Source organism: Xenopus tropicalis, chromosome 7 (assembly GCF_000004195.4).
Source record: "Xenopus tropicalis strain Nigerian chromosome 7, UCB_Xtro_10.0, whole genome shotgun sequence".
Classification (NCBI taxonomy): Eukaryota; Metazoa; Chordata; class Amphibia; order Anura; family Pipidae; genus Xenopus; species Xenopus tropicalis.
In genome coordinates this window covers 88233438-88253806 of record NC_030683.2, presented here as the reverse complement: position 1 = coordinate 88253806, position 20369 = coordinate 88233438, and the positions used below count along the sequence as shown (strand labels likewise).

General features: G+C 38.7%; 1 protein-coding gene across 7 annotated transcripts in view; it reads left to right on the top strand.

Annotated features, from left to right (window-relative positions):
- agrn (agrin) overlaps positions 1 to 20055 on the top strand; it is a 241681-nt gene extending 221626 nt beyond the window's left edge. For 5 of the 7 annotated variants that reach the window (XM_012967110.3, XM_018096012.2, XM_018096014.2 and 2 more), the window contains 6 exons: positions 2116 to 2203; positions 2911 to 2934; positions 6507 to 6539; positions 8590 to 8814; positions 12721 to 12824; positions 14824 to 20055. In XM_012967110.3, the coding sequence (XP_012822564.1) occupies positions 2116 to 2203; positions 2911 to 2934; positions 6507 to 6539; positions 8590 to 8814; positions 12721 to 12824; positions 14824 to 14981 (632 nt within the window). In that variant the 3' untranslated portion in view covers positions 14982 to 20055. The remainder of the gene's footprint in view (positions 1 to 2115; positions 2204 to 2910; positions 2935 to 6506; positions 6540 to 8589; positions 8815 to 12720; positions 12825 to 14823) is intronic. The other 2 variants (XM_018096015.2, XM_018096016.2) reach the window with 2 other exon arrangements.
- The last annotated feature ends 314 nt before the right edge of the window (positions 20056 to 20369 follow it).

The window sequence follows — 20369 nt, the reverse complement described above, 5'->3', positions numbered from 1 at the left end:
TTTTTTTTACTTGACTGAGAAAACCTCGCTTATAACATCCTTTCTTTAAAAAAATACTTTTATAAAATAAACTTTTAGCAGGTGATTATAACTTTTCTATCAACAAAGCTGTCAGGCTGGATATGTTTTCCCTTTCTAACAGTTTGCTAAGGTGTTTGGAGCAGATATCAGCATTCTGTGGAAGGATATTGACACAATTACTGTACAGAGATGCAGCAGTTGCACAATCCGTTTTTATTCTAATGTGCTCACAGCAGGCAGAGGTTTTGCAAAGCATTGCCTTTATGTTTCCTTTCTGGGTCAACATTTTGTATTTCAGGTTTCCAGATAAGGTATACTGTATTTACGTAACGTGGCACACAATGCCTTAAGGCTACTGGAAAAACATTCAAACATTAAATTATAGGATTGTTTTGTCATTTGCATTGATTTTTGCTAGCTTAGTGACCATCAAGTACAAACTACTACCTTATTACAGACAAAGTGAAAGTGGACAAAAATTAAGATTTTTTTTATTTTTATGGCAAATGCTTTGCCTGCTTTGAAGCTTTCTGTAGACTATGGAAATATTTTATTGTGATGCTGAATTTTCGGGTGGAAGGGGCAGGAGTGTTAGAGCTAAGGCTACTGCCAGATGGTGCTGATTTTTGGCCTGAGTATAAATACAATGAAAGACACTTCCATCGTCCTGATTGCAGACACATACAATGGATTTCAGAGCGAAAATGCATACTCCTGCATTTCCATCCCGAAATCCGCTCTATGCATCTGCACCCATGACAATCCACCCTGTCTGGCATTAGCCAAAAACTCATGCCTTGTCTGCATCATCTTCTTTCCTCCCTTCAGTCTAGGTCAAAGTAGAGTAAATGGGGGGGGAGAAGAAGTGATAGGGCAATTAACTTTCATATTTAGCAAAACCCTGTGTTGGAGCTTTTTTTGCATATTGGGATCAGGTTGTGGCCCTTAATAGACGAAGAAAAAGCTTCCAAGCACTCCGAACCTTCTGGGTTTAAAATCTCATCTTTATTAGTCCATTAAAATACAAACGCGTTTCGTGCGCACTTAATCATAGGCTGGGTGAGTGTGACCCGGGTGAGTGTGTCTTGATCGTTAATTTGACTTCACAGATCTTTGTTTGGCTTATAACATTTGTGTCAGGCCCGGGGTTTTTACACCCGGACCTCACCTCTTCACTTTAGCCATTCTTCATTTTACTTTTGTGACTTTTCCTAGTTTATTAGTACTTGATGGTCACTAAGCTAGCAAACTTTTAGTTTGAAAAATAGGGGATACTAAGAAAATGTTGGGTCTAGAGAATATAATTATTTGCGCCCAGCCATAATATAATGTAACAAAGAAAGTTCAATTTGAAATATGTCAGTTCCAGCCCTTCCAGTATTTTAGCCACATCTTTTCCACAAGAATGGAAAATTAACTTCCTTTAAATCAGATGTCAAACTAAAATACTGGCTGATTTTCCGTTAAAGGAGAAGGAAAGGTTAATCTCAAGCTGCAGGCACACCTTCAGTTCTCTCAATAGTGCCCTTAAGTCTCCTCATATTTCTCCTGTTCAGATGATCAGAAGCCAAACAGGAAGAAAAAACACTGAGCTGGGTAAAGAAAGTTCCCAAAATGCCTCACTCCTGCACAGACATGCAGACCAAACTGAACATGCTCAGTAGTTAGACTATGAGTCAGCTTCCTGCTGATTGACTCAGATCCACATTCCTAAGGGGGGGAGTGAGTTCTTAGCATTCTTGAGGGAGGGGGGAGCAGGAGAGAGGAGACAGCAGAGAGCTGCGTGTCTCTGGCATATGAATTACAGACACAAGAAATCTTTTGTCAGAGAAGTCAGTGCAGCGTTTTTGTGAGTGCTTACTTATTTTTTACCTTTCTTTCTCCTTAAACGCAAACCACCAGGTTTGACATGTATACAAGAGACTGTTAGGGGAACAAGCACCATAGTGCATTCATTATTAGCACTAAGTAAACTAACTTATATAGCAATATGTTAGCAGGTTTATTTGATCATTGATCTATAATTGCTAGATAGATTCTATTGTTTTTGTAGTACAAATTAACCAAATTTTATGATGGGTTTATTTGGTGCAGTGACCATTGAGAAAGCAGCTGGAGAGTCTGAGGCAGTATCATTTGATGGCAAGACTTACTTGGAATATCACATTGCTGTAACCAAAAGGTAGGTTTACTGACATGTCCTAGCTATATATCATTTCCAGCTTGTCCTGTATATGTTGCTTTATGGCACTAATAATCCTGCTTACAGCCTATAGCCTGAATAAGTGAGATGGATACCTTGCAAAAAATGATTTTTTTAGAAATAGTAGTAGAAAAATAATTGCCAACCATAGCTTGCCTCTCCTGTCTTCATTGATGTCAAATTTATGGCCCATTTTTGGCCTGCAAATGCTGGTAGGTGTTGCTTATGATCTACAATAGCGCCTAAGAACTTGAATTATAGTTTATTCAACATGATTCAAAGGTTTTAACCAGCATCTAAGGAACTAGCAATGGTAATAAGTGAAGATAAACTTGCACATGGAGCATTGGGTATGTACAGTCAAGCCTGGAGTTCCACTCCTTCCAATTTTGCATTTTGCTGATATGCCCAATGTCTGTGGATGGAAATATCATTCTTAGCTTTACGCTGCTCTTTATTATGTTGTGGCAGTGGTAATGTCTGTCTATTTAAGTAGAGTAAAGTTTGGAAGAAGTTCCACTTCAAAACTTGTTGCTGTCATTTGAAGTACTACACATAAGGCACAGATGTGCTGCCACCTAGTGTGTCTTTGTCTGTTATATTGATCTGGGTCATAAATGTGTCAGTGTCTCTCAGATTTGTTTGTCTTGCGTCTTATATGTCTGTGTTATTTCCTTGTTTTCAAGCCAACTAACTAACGAGATACCTGAGTAAGTAAATAGTTTTTCCAAAAACTCTCATCACCTGGCTCGAACTCATCTGCCTATAATTGTACCATTAGGTTTGCTGTTCATGGGGCTGCCATACTCTCCATTCCATTGTACTTGTCAGTGCAGAGGCATTTTCCTGTACCCATCAGACAACATAATCCCTATTATAACTGCCATTATAGCCTTCATTGCTTATAACGTTTCTTAAACGTAAGAAATGATGTAATCAGATCTAACCTAATGACACATGCTCTCAGGTATCACAAATAGTTCCATGGGGCAAATACATCAATGTATTTGTCTCCTTAATGTACATCTTGTGTATCTGATATGCCATGGCATCTCTACATTCTGTACTGTGTGTATTGTTATTGTATAGCAACAAAAACCTAGCAGGCTTGGGGCTGAACATTAGGAAACTTATAGGACTTATATATCAGGAACATACGTGTTCTACATACAAGTTCTTTTGGAAATCTTGCAGGCTCTGTTGATAACATAAGAATAGTGTAACCTCTGTATAATATCTTCTACATGAAGCTGTACAATATTAATATGTTAAAGAAAAATAGCATTAAGTGTTCAAATAGGTGTTTTTTAGGAAGGGCATTTAGGCATTGCCCAAAATGTACTTAATATACATGTGGGTAATACAGGGGAAGTCTTTAATGTATGTATTTGTTTTTGCAAGTGATTAGAAAGAGTAGCAGGAAATGGTTGGACATATCAAAATAACAAGAATAGGATTAGAAGTTGCAACTAGCCAAATTGTAAGAGTAGCAGAAAGGGCTTTAACCCCACCGCCTGTAGCCTCTAAATGTCTCCCTTATTACCCTAATTCTCACTCAAGTACACAAATACCCAGCCCCTTCATACACTTTCTTGGTTCTTTGGCACTCTATATTCTGGCCAGATGATCCAGGGCTTACACACCCGCAACAGTGTACAAGTACTGAAGTTTGCCAATTTTAACAAAATGCTTGCCAAATACTGTATAAGAAATACTTAATGTAAACGTGATCTGACAAGGTCAGAGCAGTACTGACAATGCAATAGGCTGGTAGCTTTACATTAAATTTTTTGTTCAGTGAAAGCATTATTATTGGGGTAGTTTATCCTTTATTTATATATTTTTAGAACTTTGGAGTAGGAATAACTGCTGAGTGGCAGTGCATGATACAGGCATATCTGATACCAGATTTGCCATCTGGTGCATAGAGATAAATATAACTGAAAAGACAATCTAAAAGCAAATAAATGATGGATCTTATATTTTAGTGCATATGGAAAGAAAAAGCTTATATCCCATTTCAGGCTAAAGTAGGAGAAGAAGAGCCCACCTGTGGCACATTATAGTTCACACTATAGAAACCAACCTGGAAGATACCATATGCAAAGTTTAATACAGTTTAATACAGAAAACATCCTGTATTCAGGTAAAAAGTAGGCAAAAAATGAGTCCATAGAGATGGAGAATGTTAGCAATATTAGAAGAAAAAGATGTGCTAAAAGGCAAATTAGTTGTGATCGACATGTTTCTTATTTTATATAATGTTTACCGTATATCCCCAAAGCAATAATAAATCCACCTAAAATGGGGGTAAATACATACAGCAGCAATATAGGCTTCTGGCTTGCCAACGTAAGGCCTTAAATAATTGCCAGTGCTTTTATCAATATAGCTTTGTAGACATATTGCAATCCTCAAGGGTTCATAACATCAAAAAGCAAGCGTCTTCATATACATTTAAATGTAATTGTAGCTTTAGTCTGCACATAGATAAATGCTATGTTTGCTTCAGAAGCTTTCATATTTTTTTTATAAAATTGAGCAAAGCATAAGATTGCATGCAAGGGGCTCTAGGGTTTAATTTGCATTGCAAATATCCAGTAAGCCAGTTCAAATAGTGTTGTTCCACGGCCGAAGTATTGCTTTGCTGATAGGAACAGAGCTCAGATGTCAGCTCTGGCTGTCTGCAAGATGAAGGATTTTATTCAGTAACTTCATTACAATAATATAACCTAATAGTGTTTTTCCTCCTTTTTTTTCTTCATCGCCAAAACATTTTTTTTCTTTATATGTTCATGTTTGTTGACAATTTTCCATACCTAACATTTAGCCTCTAGGATTATGGTATAAGCAAATTAGCCAGTATAAGGAACAAGGGTTAAAAATAGCAATGGCTTAACAATAGCAACTCCGTGGGACCTATTCCACTTCATGACACCAGCCTACTCTGGAAGTGCACAGTGAAAGCAATACCCAAGGCATTTTTTCAGACCATATTGGATGTTGCTGATCTCCTTGTAGCTATCCACTACTGCTATGGCAGCCCACCCACAGGGCCAGTTTGTTAGATACTAGATATATCTATATTCCAGTCTCCAATCTGTAGTCTAATCTGTTTTCGTGTAAAGAAGCTGCAAGACCCCATTCCATTCTGGAAAGATTCTCACATTTACAGTAAATAAGTATAAATTGAACTCTTATGTCTCTTGGGCAAAAAAAGTCTTTCTAGAATTAGAATTTGGCAGCAGTAGGTATAGCAATGACTGGCAGAATGAAGCTAGAATATCTCACCAGCCAGATATCCAGTTTTCGTCTGGAAGATGCCAAATCCCAGCCAGCAAATGTTCCAGCATTATGGGTTCACAAGTACCATAAGTGTGTACTGTAAATGTGCTTTTTTCTGGCAGAGTTGCAGCTGGTATATTAGTTATTATAGATAATGTAGACTAAAATAAACTCTGCAGAGAACAGCATTGCTCAGACATTCTATTGAATGATGGCTGTAACATTTTGCTGCATATGTTGATCTGTTTTTTTATTTAAATGCAAAAATTGGCACAGTCAATGCCCAAAGCACTTCACTGGAAAGAAACATATAAACCGTGTATGGAAAAGATCATATGATGGATTTTTATCATATTTAATTGAATTGAGGGCTTGTGCTGGCACTGCTGATTAGTACTTGAATTTGTTACATCTGCCAGCTTCAGATGACATTTTCTGGGATTTATCAATTACAGGGATCACGTAATGCAAGAGATGGTTATTTTATGAATCTCATCCATTAACTCTATTCCTTAGAGATCTGAGTCCAATGTAACAAATAGGATTAGCATATTTCATATTGCCTCGAGCACAAAGAGGGCCATAACCTGCACACAGTGCTGACTACAATGACAAAGTCAAAGCTGCAACACTGATACTTGTCACACTTGGCTCAGAAATCTGGTAATTATAGTTCAGCAAGCTAGGGGAGCCGTGTTTTCTATCTCAGTTCTGCTGCCATTTTGTATTTGTATTTGAACTACAGCAACATATTTTAACTATAGTTATAACTCTCATAGGCATTAATCTTAGAACATAGAGAGCAGTCAAACAACTACTTCCAGCATATATACATTTTGTTCTATGAAGTTTTCATTTTATTTGATATTACTGATTTTCCCCATGGGGATTGTTAAATAGCTTTGTTTGGGTACAACTTTGTTGGGTTGGTAGAGGTTCTCCTGCTGTATATTTGCTGCTGCTTACTGCATGCTCCCACTTTTTTTCTGCTTCTAAGAACTGGTCCTGTGGACAATCCAGATGACCCCAGGTGAGTCTCTGCTGCCTGCTTTGTCGCTTGCTTTTATTGTATTTCTGAGCCATCTCCAAATCACATTGCAGCAATAAGTTAATATTTTATAAGACTCCATAATGTGAATTTCTCCTCATCCATCTCATATTTGTTTCATGTTATAAAGTGCTCACAATCAAGGTTTTCTGAAGATCCCCATTGTTTGCCAAACAACTTTTAAACAACAAGCAAATTATATTCAAATACAAGCTGTTTCTACTTTCTATAGAGCCTAGGGCACACAATCTACCACTCTCCAGCTGTTACCCCAGGCATCTTAGATAGCTTAAGGATTCTGGAAGTTAAAGCTGAACAAAACCAGCACAGCAAGTCTGAATCCTGCAAAAAAATCTTTATTATTCATCAATACATGTTTCCACACCATAGGGTTGATTCACTAAAGTGCGATAATGCTTATCACATGGTTTCTGCGTTAAAATAGACGCGGAAAAAGAACACGCGATTCGCTAAAGTATTATCGCATGCGTTGTCACATATCGCGTGCGCTAATTTGCGCGCAACTGCATTGCGTTAATTAGTGCTCAGAAATAATACTCATGCTTGATTCACAAACACTTAGACGTGCTAAATATCGCATTAGTCTCTGCGAAAATAAACACCTACTTGAAGCAGGCGGTAATTATAGAAAAGTACAGTTCATGAGCTTTTAGCAACACAATATGGATTTTGCAGTGTGATTTATTCAAGTATATGTTGGCCCTAGAGTGATGCAGCCTTCAGTTTGCAGGGAAATGGTCATTTTAAAAAAAAGTAGTTTTACGAACGTAATGGTGTGTATAGCTAATATGACGTGCACGCGAAAAGTAGCGCACGTGCGTTAATTAGCGCGTGCGTCAAGTAGCGAGCTGCATTAATTAGCGTACGTTGCGTCAAATATCGCAGGAAAATAGTCTTCACGACTATTAAATACCATAAACAGCGTCTAAATTAACGCAAATATACTTTTAGTGAATCGTGCGTTAAGACGCAAAAAATAAGACACAATAAAATTTTAACGCATGCTATAAATAGCGCTCGTTTTAACACACCTTAGTGAATCAGCCCTCATATGTGTGCAAGGTTGGCAAAAATGCCTCCCTAGAAAAACAGCACAAGCTGTTTAAAATTCTGTCACCATGCATGTAAAATGTGATACCCTTCATATAACTGGACCTATTTTGATTATAATACCCATAATACCATTACAGTGGCATGGCAAATGGGATTTTAGCCCATTATATGGTTAAAATTATATTACTGAAATTTTGTATTGTATTCTGTTACTCAACATATTATAAAATGAATACGCATCAAGGTTATCCTGGAGAGCACAGAGTGCAGTTGACTCCAATGAAGCTGACAGCTGAGACACGCACTAGGTTCTCTCTCCCACTGCCCCAATGCATCACTTAGGAAGTCCCCCTTCTCTCAGCTGCTGTTGAGTAGGAGGATCCATCCCCATTCTGCTCATTCTTTCACTCCTGGGTCCATATGGCAATATGATCATATTCTAAAAGTAGATAGCGAAGGCAGTGATGTTTTTGTTGTCTCTTCAGTATACATCGTCAGTGTTTTTACGTGTGTGTGTACGTGATCATAAATATTCGTTTCCTGTACAGATAAAGGATTCACAAAGGGGTACTACAAAATTGAATGCCAGATGGGTCAGGGGGATTTATTGCAGCCATAACGTGTAGCCAGTATGTAAATGAAGGGGCCCTCTAAACAGATTAATAGAACATTGGGGTTGAGACATATATGGTCCTACATAAACAATCAGTAAATTGCATGTTGTGTCTAAAATCATTAAAGCAATTTATTTGTCATAAAACATGGAAGGTGCTACCAGCCATATCATAGATGGATGTCTAACGGGGCAACGACCCAGGAGAGAAGGTGGATGCCATATTGCAGTGGGTGTGCCATAATGATTAGGGCACTGCCCGTGGGACAGACAAACTTCATTTAAGAAAATTACATCTTTACATTACACTTATGTCACTTCTGTCAATGTTCTTCCTCTTCACAGTGAAAAGGCGCTGCTAGTCAACCAATTTGAGCTGAGCATCAAGACTGAAGCCACTCAGGGTCTCATCCTGTGGAGCGGGAAAGGGACAGAACGTGCCTATTATATTGCCTTGGCTGTAGTTGGAGGTTATGTTGAGATGACCTATGACCTGGGCTCCAAGCCTGTTGTCCTACGATCCACAGTACCTGTGAACACCAACGAGTGGATTCACATCAAAGCTGTACGGTGAGTGTTTGGCAAAACATCTACGGGTGGCAGAACAGAGTTTGTGCACCAAAGCATTTTAGGCCAATACTTAATATTTACATGTAAGTGCTAGTGTTCCTTTAAGCATACTGGAACATCAGAATAACTGCAATTGGCACCCTATAATAGAAATCTGGCACTGAGTTGTCTTCTGCTTTCTCTAACGAGGATCAAACACCATCAGTGTTTTGGTTGAAGGTAGCAAAGTTTAATGAAGTAATTTAATCTAGTCGGCCACATTTCACTAAGCAGATGCATGATATTATGGAGCGCTCATAACAACAGCTGCTTCTCTGACTGGGCAAGAGTTCAGTGCCCGATCGATGCAGCTGACTGTATACATTCTTATATAAAAGTACTTTAATTTGAAGGTACATATCAACTTTTAGTTAAATGTTAGCTGCTCCATCCTCTAATGACAGTGTGCTGAAGAGCACTCTGGGAATGTGGTGGTTATTTCACAGTGCATTTGCTTACTCCTGGGACAAGAGTGTGGAGTTTAGAATGCTGGTGATGCACATCTTACAGATTCACTGAGTATGTCGTATCCCTGTAACTCTCAGGAAACTGCATTTATAAAATATTAACTTGTTGTGTAAATCTTAAGAAATTTGCCCCCCCCAACACCGACCAAAAGCCATTGTCAGGGAGACAGTATCTTGTAGAATCAAGTCTACAGTAACAGAACTTTCTGATGTTTCTTAAAAATGTTTCACCACTCATCCTAAGAGCTTTCAACCAATTTGCCATATTTGTTCCACTCAGCCGCTCGAACGTTTTCACTCACTACTCACTAGTGTATAATCTGACACTAGTACGTGGAACTCTGTTTGATATGGTGGGCTACGGGCCCTATTTATCAAGAGTTTGGTTAATTAGGGTTGATACATGGTTGTTATTTTGCTAGTAGAGACAATAAAAATGCCAATGTTATTAATAGCAGAGAAAGATAGGAGAGGAAAGATGGCAGCCCTAGGAATAATCCTTTTATGTATGCAGAAACTCTAGTTACCATAGTTATATTGTGCTACAGAAATACAGGCACGATTTCCTTTCTGAAGTAGTGGTCATTGATAAACTGTTTCCAGCCTAATATAATGAAGTAAATTAGATGGAAGAAAATGCTTTCTTTTCTTGCTGCCTTATCCTTGCTCAGTTGACCATGTTTACTTTTCTTATCTCGCTCATTCTGCTGCTTGAATCTTTAATGGCTGCACTTTGATTTAGGGTTTAATATAATAGAATGACAGGCTTTTCCCCTATAGAGATCAATGTACAGTGCAAACCATTGGATTCTATGGGAAAGGTCATAAAGCATCGCCAGACTGTTGTTTGTTAAGCTGGCGAAACATCGTCAGATCCGCCACACACCATTCAGGGCTGAATCGGCAGGTAAGGAGGTAGAAACAATAGGATTTCTACCTCCTTATGCCGATTCAGCGCTGAATGGAGATTTTGGTCAGACGCCTTCTATGGCACCCGATAAAAATTTTCAAGCTGGTCCGATTGGCGAGTCGGCCGATATCAGCAGCTTCCTGCGATATCAGTCGACTCGCCGACATACCATACACGCACCGAATATCGTACGAAACGAGGTTTCGTATGATATTATCGGTGCGTGTATGGCCACCTTTAGTCAGGGTGTAGCAGGTTCACACATTCCTTACCTAAAATGACACTGCTCAATGCTATACTTCCAAACATTTACAAAGCCAATACAATTTTCTCCATGTTACAACTTTTTAGCTGTACCAGGGATAGAAACATCACCAATTGAGATAAGCTGGCCATACACCTTCAAATTATAGTCCTTTTACGACATTCGGGTAATGATAGTACTGTACGTTTAAATGCAACAATCTAAAACTAACCTTTGGATTAAAATTATAGGATTAAAGTCCTAAAAATAACAAATTGGATGATGTTTTGACCATTAATAATTGCCAGATAACAATCGGATGAAAGTTATGTCCTGGAAAATACATTGTGGGACCCCCAAGGATATTGTCAGATGTACAATGCATGCACAGATATTATCATTATCTGACCGAAATTCTAAAGCTGCCCATACATGCGGCAATTTAATTGTACGAAACAAAGTTTCTTACGATTTTTGGCTTGTGTTTTGGCTCTGAATTATCATCCCAAAAATTTTCGGACCATGGCTATTGGTTGTTTAGTCAATTGGACAGGTTAGAATATTTTGGTCCAATAATGCAACTACAAGGGCTAACTCCATAGTTCTATTAGAATTAAGCTGTAATAAGACAGACGCATTGGAACAGTAAGATGCCAGCATCTGCCTGGGATTATCCATCAGCCCAGTGTGCCCTTCAGTGCCCCCCTGGGATAAGAATAGAGTGAGGCATCTGCAGAATGGGAAGCGGGCAGGAAAGTTAAGATAGGCGTGCTTGGGCTTGCCTGCTCCAGATTCCAGGGCATTCAGCTGGTCCATTCTATTGCTATCCCTGCTCCATCTGCACACCAAGCACTGTGGGTCTCTGCACCGATGAAGCTTTTTAATGTAATATTCACTGCTAGCAGGCAGAAAATCCAAAGATAAATGAAAGCTTTGGGTCGCTTATCTAGCAATAGCAGATGCAGCTTTACATAGTACAAGTGAATGGGTCTCGTATAAAAGTGTCTATATCATTGCAGACATTAAAAGTCCATCACTGAGAGAGGCAACAAGGCATTGCTATCCTCCATGTTCTTTACCCACAATACACTGTTTTTTCTTAGACGATATGATAGGTGCAAGCTATGCAAGATGTATACAAAGCCTGTGTCTGTTTAAAAATGTTAGTATTATGTATAGGTGCTGTGCAGGGGTATATTTTAATGTCCCCCAGTTGAGCTCAGAATAGCCAATAAAAATGAGACGGCCTGAAATCTATCTTAATTTTTTATGTATTTTTTTTTTTTTTTGGATTTTGAATGCTTTCACTGTTTAGTTTAGCAGCTTTCTAGTCTGGAATTTCAGCAGCAAACTTGTTTCTAGGTTCCAGTTTACCCTAGCTGCCAGGCAGTGGTAGGAGAGAGCCTGCCAATAACGTTAAAACTGCAGCTTCACAGAGCAATTCATTTTTGGCTGATGGGTTCAGTGACTCTTTTCGAAAGCTTGTAAGAGGCAGAAGCAGAAAGCAATAAAAACAAAAACTGTAAAAAATGTTTTTAAAAATGAAGACAATTGAAAGGTTGCTAATAATAATCTACATTTAACCTTTGTCATTTAATGCAGTGGTATTATCTGTGAGGCTTTGATGCTGATACATGCTATCCTAAAGAATACAAACCTTTCCATACATCACTACTAAAGTATTGCTCCCCCTTTGTACAGACTATAAATCTAGATTGCAGTGGGCACTACTGAATGCATAGAAGTCTTCATAATAAATTATTGCTTTTAAGACTAGAAGGAGTTAATGTACAGTCAGACAATTGACATCCAGCTGACATTCCATGAGCGGCAGGGTTTAGCCTCTCTGTGGGGACAGACAGGCCATGATTTTGGAAGGCTGCTGCTCAAAGGGGTGATTTGCAGATGCTCTGGATGCCAGGGTTTGAGTACCAGGGACACAATGTGCTCAGCAACTCCACAACTTAGAAAAACATTGGGGTCAGGCGGTGGCTACATGAAAGTGAGGGATTGGCGGTCGCCCCAGGAATGCGAGGCACAAGTATTCACACCAGTGGTCTTGGGTTCAGGTCAAGACATTAACCCATTATTGTGCATTACTAGGGTGGTATTCCATAATGTGGTGATTGGTCTGAAATCTGTGACACTTGTCTTTTCTGTTTTAGAATCTGCTGAAATTGGATAAATCATTATGTGTTAAATTGCTTGCAAGCATCTGATGCGATTTTATGTAAATATCATTTTAGAGACAACCGAGATGGCATTTTACGAGTTGGCAATGAGGACCCCGTCCATGGATCCTCTCCTTTTGGAGTCAAAGAGCTGGACACTGATGGAGCCCTATGGCTGGGTATGGCTTTTCTATCTTTCCATAATTAACAGCCTTAATTATTAGTATCCGCTCATCGTGTTTACTGTAGTTTTATTGGATTCATTAAAAAAAATGAATAATATCTTTTTTGAGATAAAATATGCTGTGTTTGCAGTCCTTAAATTTATACTTTAATCCCCAAACTATGCTTTTTATAGCCCAATTTCAGTTCTGTGCTGAAAGTTAGTTAGTGCTGTGTTATTTTATCACATAAGAATGGCCATCTGGCTGAATATCTTGCTTTAACCTGCTGATTTATTGCACTCTTGGGAAGGCTGCAGAGCAAAAGCAAAATAAATAGAGAATAAGAGTTGCCAGTTATAGATACAGGAGGAAAAATAGCTCCATAAATTAGCATGATTTAAGTAAGGGCTTTAGGCCCACTTGCTGTCTGAGGCTGAAATAAGCAATTCTGGCCCTCCTCAGCCCCCCTCCCTTGCTTATCTCTTTTGTACTCTTTACACTAAAATAATTCCAAAAGTAAAAGTCAAAATTCTGCTCTTTAAGTTCCCAGTGGAGGTGAGGTCCTTCCTGAGTAAAAGTGCAAATTTGTTTCTGACACTTGGTTTAACTGTTGATGTAATATAGATCATAATAAGGCAACCCCCAAATGATTTGGCAAAGGCTCTTTCTCTGTCTTTTTTTTCCTTTTCTGTATAGCTGGCCATACATTCCCTGATTTGGTTGGACAATATCGTCCAAATCAGCCTGACCAAACCTGGGCATGTATATCAGATATATTGGCAGCAGTGCCATGATATAAAGGTCAACATAAAAGTGGTATTGTATAACAGGAATTTAATTTCAGTATAATTCCTAAGCAGGAAAATAATATGAAAGATGCAATGACCTTCTGCACATTTGTATGTTAAGGTTTAATGTCACCTAAAGGAGATATACTAGATAGTGGATATAATATTCCATGCTGTGGCACATTACAGGTTATTGAGACCTTAGTTAATCCTGGTTCCAAAGGAAATTGTTTGAGTAATTCTGGGTATTGGTGCCTACTCGTGTTGCTTCGTGTCATGACAAGTTTGCATGATGCCTGCCATGTTCTGGGTATCTGAAAGATAGGGGATTTCCTGCTTAATCACTCTACAAACTGACACACATCCCATAAATAAAACTTACTTTCTGTAAAATGGACAGTAGCGCTGGCACTACCAATAGCTGAATGTTTTCAAGGGGTGTTAACAAAAAAGGGTCACAGGTTTTACAGCTTCTTATTTATGTATTTTCTTGTCCTGTATCCCTGCTTCTCAAGTACCAACCCTGAAACAATATGGAGCATTAAACACATGTAGCAGTGAAAGGTCAGCTCACAACAGTATGGAGACAGTAGTATTCTAATAATAAAGTCTGCAGTGTCATTTGTTTTCTTCTTCAAAGTCTCGATTTCAGCATTTCATTTGTAAACATAGCTTCTGTTTGGCAAGTTTATAGCTGGCCTAGTCTAAAAGACACTAAAAGTTAATGTTGCAGTGTGCTTTCCATTAAATAACCAAATCTGTTAATTACATTAAAGAAGCAGGCTCTTGATGAACAGTGCTGTCAATCCACATGCAGATCCGGCAGAGCATATAAATGGGTTTTCCAGATATCCCTTTCTATATAGTGCAGTTGTATGAATACGTCTTTTCATGTTCTCCACTGCCTGATTCCTTTGATGGTCTGCAAATAAAGGTTGGATTATTATTCCACATGCCCTTGTTACATGCTGCATAAACATAAAGGGAAAGAGAAAAAAGGTTATGTCAAAGCACTCTGCATATATTAGAGCTCTTATTAATCTTAGCCTGCTTTATTATTACGCAGTAAGTGCATATTTTAATAATGAACGTAGCACATAACTGTCAATTCTTTGGTCTGGCTCTTTGATTTGCAGCACTTTTACATCACCCTCATGTTTCTGGCTAACAAAGGAATGTGCTTATTATATATTAATTTGAACTTTTTCTTTCTCTTCTGCTGGCAGGTGGAATAGAAAAGCTGAGTGCCTCATACAAGCTGCCCAAAGCGTACAGCACGGGATTCATTGGCTGCATGAAGGACGTTCTGGTGGACCAACAAGACCTGCACTTAGTGGAAGATGCATTGAATAAACCACCCATATTGTACTGCTCAGCCAAATAATCGGGGACCCATTTCCCTTTCTCCTTCTCACCTACCCCCTTTCCATCCTCTCCCCGCCCATTCACTGCTGTAATTATTTTCTATTTTTGTAAACTTATTGCTTTTTATATTTTGCGTGTGGGGGGAGGAAGGAGAAGGCAGTGTGTGTATGTGCTTGTGTGCGAGTGCTTCAGTCATGCAACCAGACCAAAATCTCACCTAGAGTTATGGATACAAAGGCATTTACGTAAGTGAGACATGATACCATCCACAGGCACTGTTGATGGTAAACCATTAGGATATACAAATCAGGGATTATCAGACATGTATTGAACATTCTGTGCAGAAGTTTCATTGTTCTCTAAGAAATAGGTAGCAGCATCTTTGCCCCCAGCGGTTGCACCTTCTGTGTTGTATGTGTGTGAGTGCATGCGTTTAACCCTCGGTCTTTCTGACATGGTGCGTTGAGCCTAGGCAGTGCACTCTTCAATATTTTTTTTTCAGACTGGATAGGAAGCCCTGCTGCCAGCTGCTTTGCATGTTGGAGATCCATTGGCTGTGCAAAGAGGAGGAGCTAGGGATCCTGTTTTTAATCGTGGCCTTCTTGTTCTAATGAGCTTCTGTACTGGATCTTCCATACCCATGCCCCTTAGCCTACCTATCTGTCTCTGTATTCTAGTTCTCTATACTTGATAAAGGATTGAAGCCCTAAAGAGGTTTCCAATGCAAAGCCTGTAGGTTTTACATTCCTATTCTGATCTCTTATGATTAATCAGAATCACTTTTTTCACTAGACAGAAAGGTAATGGGGTTTAGACTGATTCGTTTAAATGGAAGGTTATAGTTGGTTTATTGTGATTCCAGTGAAGTCTTCTAAAAAAATTCCTTGGTGCTCCTGAATTGTCAGGATCCAGGGAAAGACTTAATCCCTTCTAGGACAGGGTGTTTATTAAATGCTGGAAATAATGCATTTTAATTTTTTTATGTTTTAAGTTTGTGCTGATCTGATTTAATGCTGGCATTGTTGTTCTTAGCCACCTGACTGCCAGCAAGGTTTACACTTTGTTTCATAGACAAGTGCCCAGTGCTTGGTGTATCCAGTGCTGTTTACATTCTTTGAAAATCTAGATTTTTACTTTATACTTCATATCCCCCAAAAGACCAGAATGCCCAGAAGTGCCTGGGAGTCTAGGGAGCCCAGTGGGGACTAATGAGTAGTTTCAGTTCATCTGAATATTCCTTGAATTCCAGCAAAATAATTTTGCTGTGAGACCCATAGGCTTCTAACTTTAACCACCATGATTTACCACTATATGCTTCTTTTATGGTATTTGCTTTTTATGCATCAATAAATTCTAAAACCAGTTGCACCTAGAGTAAATCAGTTATTCCAACATGTTGGTGGCCAGACAGCTTGAAAGAAACAGGACCAATAGCCCATTTGTAACCAGAGCGAGACACTTACAAGGCAAATCTTATTAATAAGGTGACCTTTTCTATCTATATATATATATATGTGTTCTTTTAGATACCATATTAAGGCAGCTGTATATTTGGAAGTATTCATATCCAAGATCCCATACAGCTTGCCAGAAATATATAAACATCATCATATTAATTACCATCTGATAATATCTTTGCCATAAATAATCAGATAAGACATTGTTGTGTCATGCCCTTATGCTATGCGAATTAAGAGAACAATTTTAAGATATAAACTTTCAGATTTCATTTCCACACATAAGTTTTTGTCGGTCTCCACATTTTAAACATACCTTATATTTGCTACCTGACTGTGCCCAGGATGAGCATATGGGCAGAGAGACAGAAACTGCTATTGTGATACTTACTCCTGTAAAACAAAGTGTTACTGCTCAAAGAAGCAGTTAATATCTGTAGTGTAGTACTACTCTAATCATCCTTACACATCATTTAAACACATGGGCATTCATTGTTATAGTTCCCTTACTGACTCCATTACAGGTGACATAGCCTAAATGGCTACAGGGAAGTGGCCTGCAAGAAACCTGGAATGAAAGACAGAAGTAGCAGTTTGCAGACAGAGGCCTTACTATAGCAACATATTATGGAACTAAACCATTTTTATGGCATCTCCTTCTGTAGCTGAGTTTTAGAATATGATTTGTCACACACGTTTCTTTTTTTGGCCAATCGTTATGCGGGAAGTGATTTGCTTTTTTCACCACCGCTGCTGCAAATGCTCATTTTTAGGCTAAAATCCAGGCATTTCTCCACTGGAAGATAAACGCTTTATAATGACCCTTGATTATAAAAGTTTTAGCCTAATGTGGCAACAGACTTTGTAGATGGGAGAAGAAATTGCAAAGGCAAACTTAATGGGCAAGTTCATGAATTATATTATACATGGTTAAGTGATATCTGTACAACTACACATTTTGTAGGTCTCTATTAAAATGATATCTTTTTTGTGTCTCTATTTTTAAGGTACTATATTCTTCCCAGGTGATTCTAGTTAGATAGAACAAAAGAATATTATTATTTTAGTTTGTACCCCACTGTGCTTCCAGTTCTATAGGGCTCATTTGCAAGCACAAGTGCAAAGTACAATTTTGGGTGCAATTCGCCATGTTTTTTTCCCACAATTTCAGCATCATTGCGGCCATGCACAACCTTGCATCTACAACAACCAATACATCAAAACAAACACAATTGTGCAAGTGTCCGTTCATGAATCAGGTGCAAGTAATAGTTAAAATGTTCATAGTGGGGATAGCGTCACTTTGTCAGTGTCGCCCCTACCTATTGACACAATATGCCAAAAGAACCCTGGAGCTACCATTAGTTGAGTTGTGGTAGCTCCAGTGTTTCCCAGTGTCAGAAATAGTACACAATTCTCCATAAGGGGTGGGTCAAATAAACGGATGCTCAACGCAAGTGTGCGGAAGTGCAAGGAGCAGCTTTAGATGCAAGTACCTTTAATGAAGGTCAGAGTGATTTTTGCATGATTGCAACTGCAGTTGTGCTTTGTAAATGAGCCTTTATATATTTAATCAGGTTCTGCTATATTTGTGCTGTGGAAATGAATAACCCACTAGCTGTGTGAGAGCATGATGGTTGTTGTAGATGAGTGGTACAAGATGGCTATCCTTCCTCTGTGCCCTCCAGCCTAAGACAGTAAAGTCAACCTGTTCAGCTTTTGTTGACTGTAGCTCCCTTTGTCCTCTTTCATATTAAGGCTACATGATGTTGGAAACCCTGTTTATTACATTTTTAGAAGATGCGACTGTTGTTTGCTTGCTGTTTGACTTTGTGCATGTGAAACTATATTATTGGGTCACAGTCTGGTCACTTGAGGTATTGCCAACTTGTTGACAAGAAGAGGAGTCTGCGTGGCACTGTCCTTGTCTCATTGTAGTCTAAGGCCGAGGTCATGTTGTAATAGAATCAATTCGCTGCTGTATATACACCTCTTTGTTTTCCTATGAAGAGGAGTGGGGTACTAGAATCTTATTGCGTATGCGTGTGTGTTGGCCTAATTGTGAGCCTGATCCTTCTTCTTGGTATGTCTGTAATTCTTACCCAGTGACCCATTATGAAAATATATATATATATTTATATGCAGTAAATTCCTCTTGTATGCACAGCATTTGGACTTTCTGGTGAAGACAGAAGCTGCATACCTCCTGACTTGCATTAATACACATTATGTTTCTGATCTTCATAATTTTTTGTTCTTTATTTCCTTACTGTAAAACTGTCGCTGTTTCATGCTTTGTGTGTAGAATGAATTGGATGGGCTAATTAAAGCAATAGCAGAGCACTGCAGCTCTTCAACCTCATGTTCTACAGGCATTTAGGATTCTTGTCTTCAAGCAGCGCCAGTCAGTGTCCTTAACCAGTGCTGGCAGGTTTAAGAGCCGGTATTGTTGTAGTGGAAACAACACACTGGGACTTGGGTTGCTCTTCACCTTCCCAAGCTTATAACCTGTTGGTCATACAAAACCAACAGATTCTCACTATTAAAGCTCAGAGGTAAAACATCAATGTAGGATCTTTTAGTTGGTGCTATTCATGTACATAAAATAGAGACCAAAACTATTTGGGGGTCCTGTGAGTGGAGGTATAAGAGGGCATTATAGCACAGACCAAACTCCATGGTGTGACAACTACCCGTGTGCATACAAGTGGAATTGATTGTGTATGGAGGTAGTTATTGTGTCCTGATCTGGACATTCCACTTTAGTCTAGGAATGGAGGGATGGGAGGGTTAAGCTATTTAATACAAAGGGCTTGGATTATGTGATGGTATCCTAGATGTGCCAGAGAACAAAACGGGGACACAGTTGTGTCCTGGCTTAATAAAGCATAGATTGTGCCCTTAAACACATGCCTTTCACTTTGTCATTTTTAACAGTGCACAATTTGATTTTCCCAATGACAAAGTCATTTTAATGGGCAGACTAGACCGAATCTTTTTTTATATATTTATCTTCAATTTTACCTTTTTCAGTCATTTATTTAGCTATACAAATTACAATCATTTGACTAATTTTCTCTCACCATCTTGTACTAGAGAAAGAATGAGATTTATAATTCGCTACTGAATAGAATGTGGTGTACATATTGTTAGGGCCATTTCATTGTATAACTGAGACTAGGCACTGTTGGGTGAGGAATTTCATATTTGCCACCTGCTGACTACTGTAGCCTCCTTTCAGTATTATTATATATGTTTCCTCTTAGTCTTGCTGGCTTTTATAATCAGAGATCATGTTTTTCGAACAAATCCAGTTCATAAGCTGTCTGCCCTGCCTTCGGTACAACTGGTCACCAACTGATCTGCCACATTCAGATGTTGTGCACTTACATTTCAGTTTTATGGTTTATACTAGCGTTTATATTCACCATGTAAAAAAAACAAACAAACCTTTTTTATTTTAATTTATGTCTGTCATTACATCACAGTTTTAGGGTAGTAAATCCGCTGTGATCTGCTGTAGGAGTCTTGGAGGACTGTGCACAGTATACAGTACAGCATGTTATAACCATTACTAACTTTATTACTCGTCTTTTGTCCAATCACCACAAAATAAAGTCTGAATACTATTTAAAAGAAGGTTCCCGTTCTTTTGTTCTACTTGTGATAGTTTGTGATTACCGTGGCTTAGTTCAAGGTAAATTGCAACTAAAATTATATGGGGAGGTATGTAATCCAGGTAAGTACACAGCAACCGTCCCACCCTCAGCATACAGAGTCACATGAGATCATTCATTCATTGAGAAATTCCAGGCTGAAAAGCAGAAACTAAAGCTCAACAAAGAATTCAGCTAGTAATGCTATACCTATGTGTTGGTTCTTCTGTATCAGCCCAAGGCCACCACATTAATTTTGCAGCAAATATTTTTGCATTGTGGAATTTTAGCAAA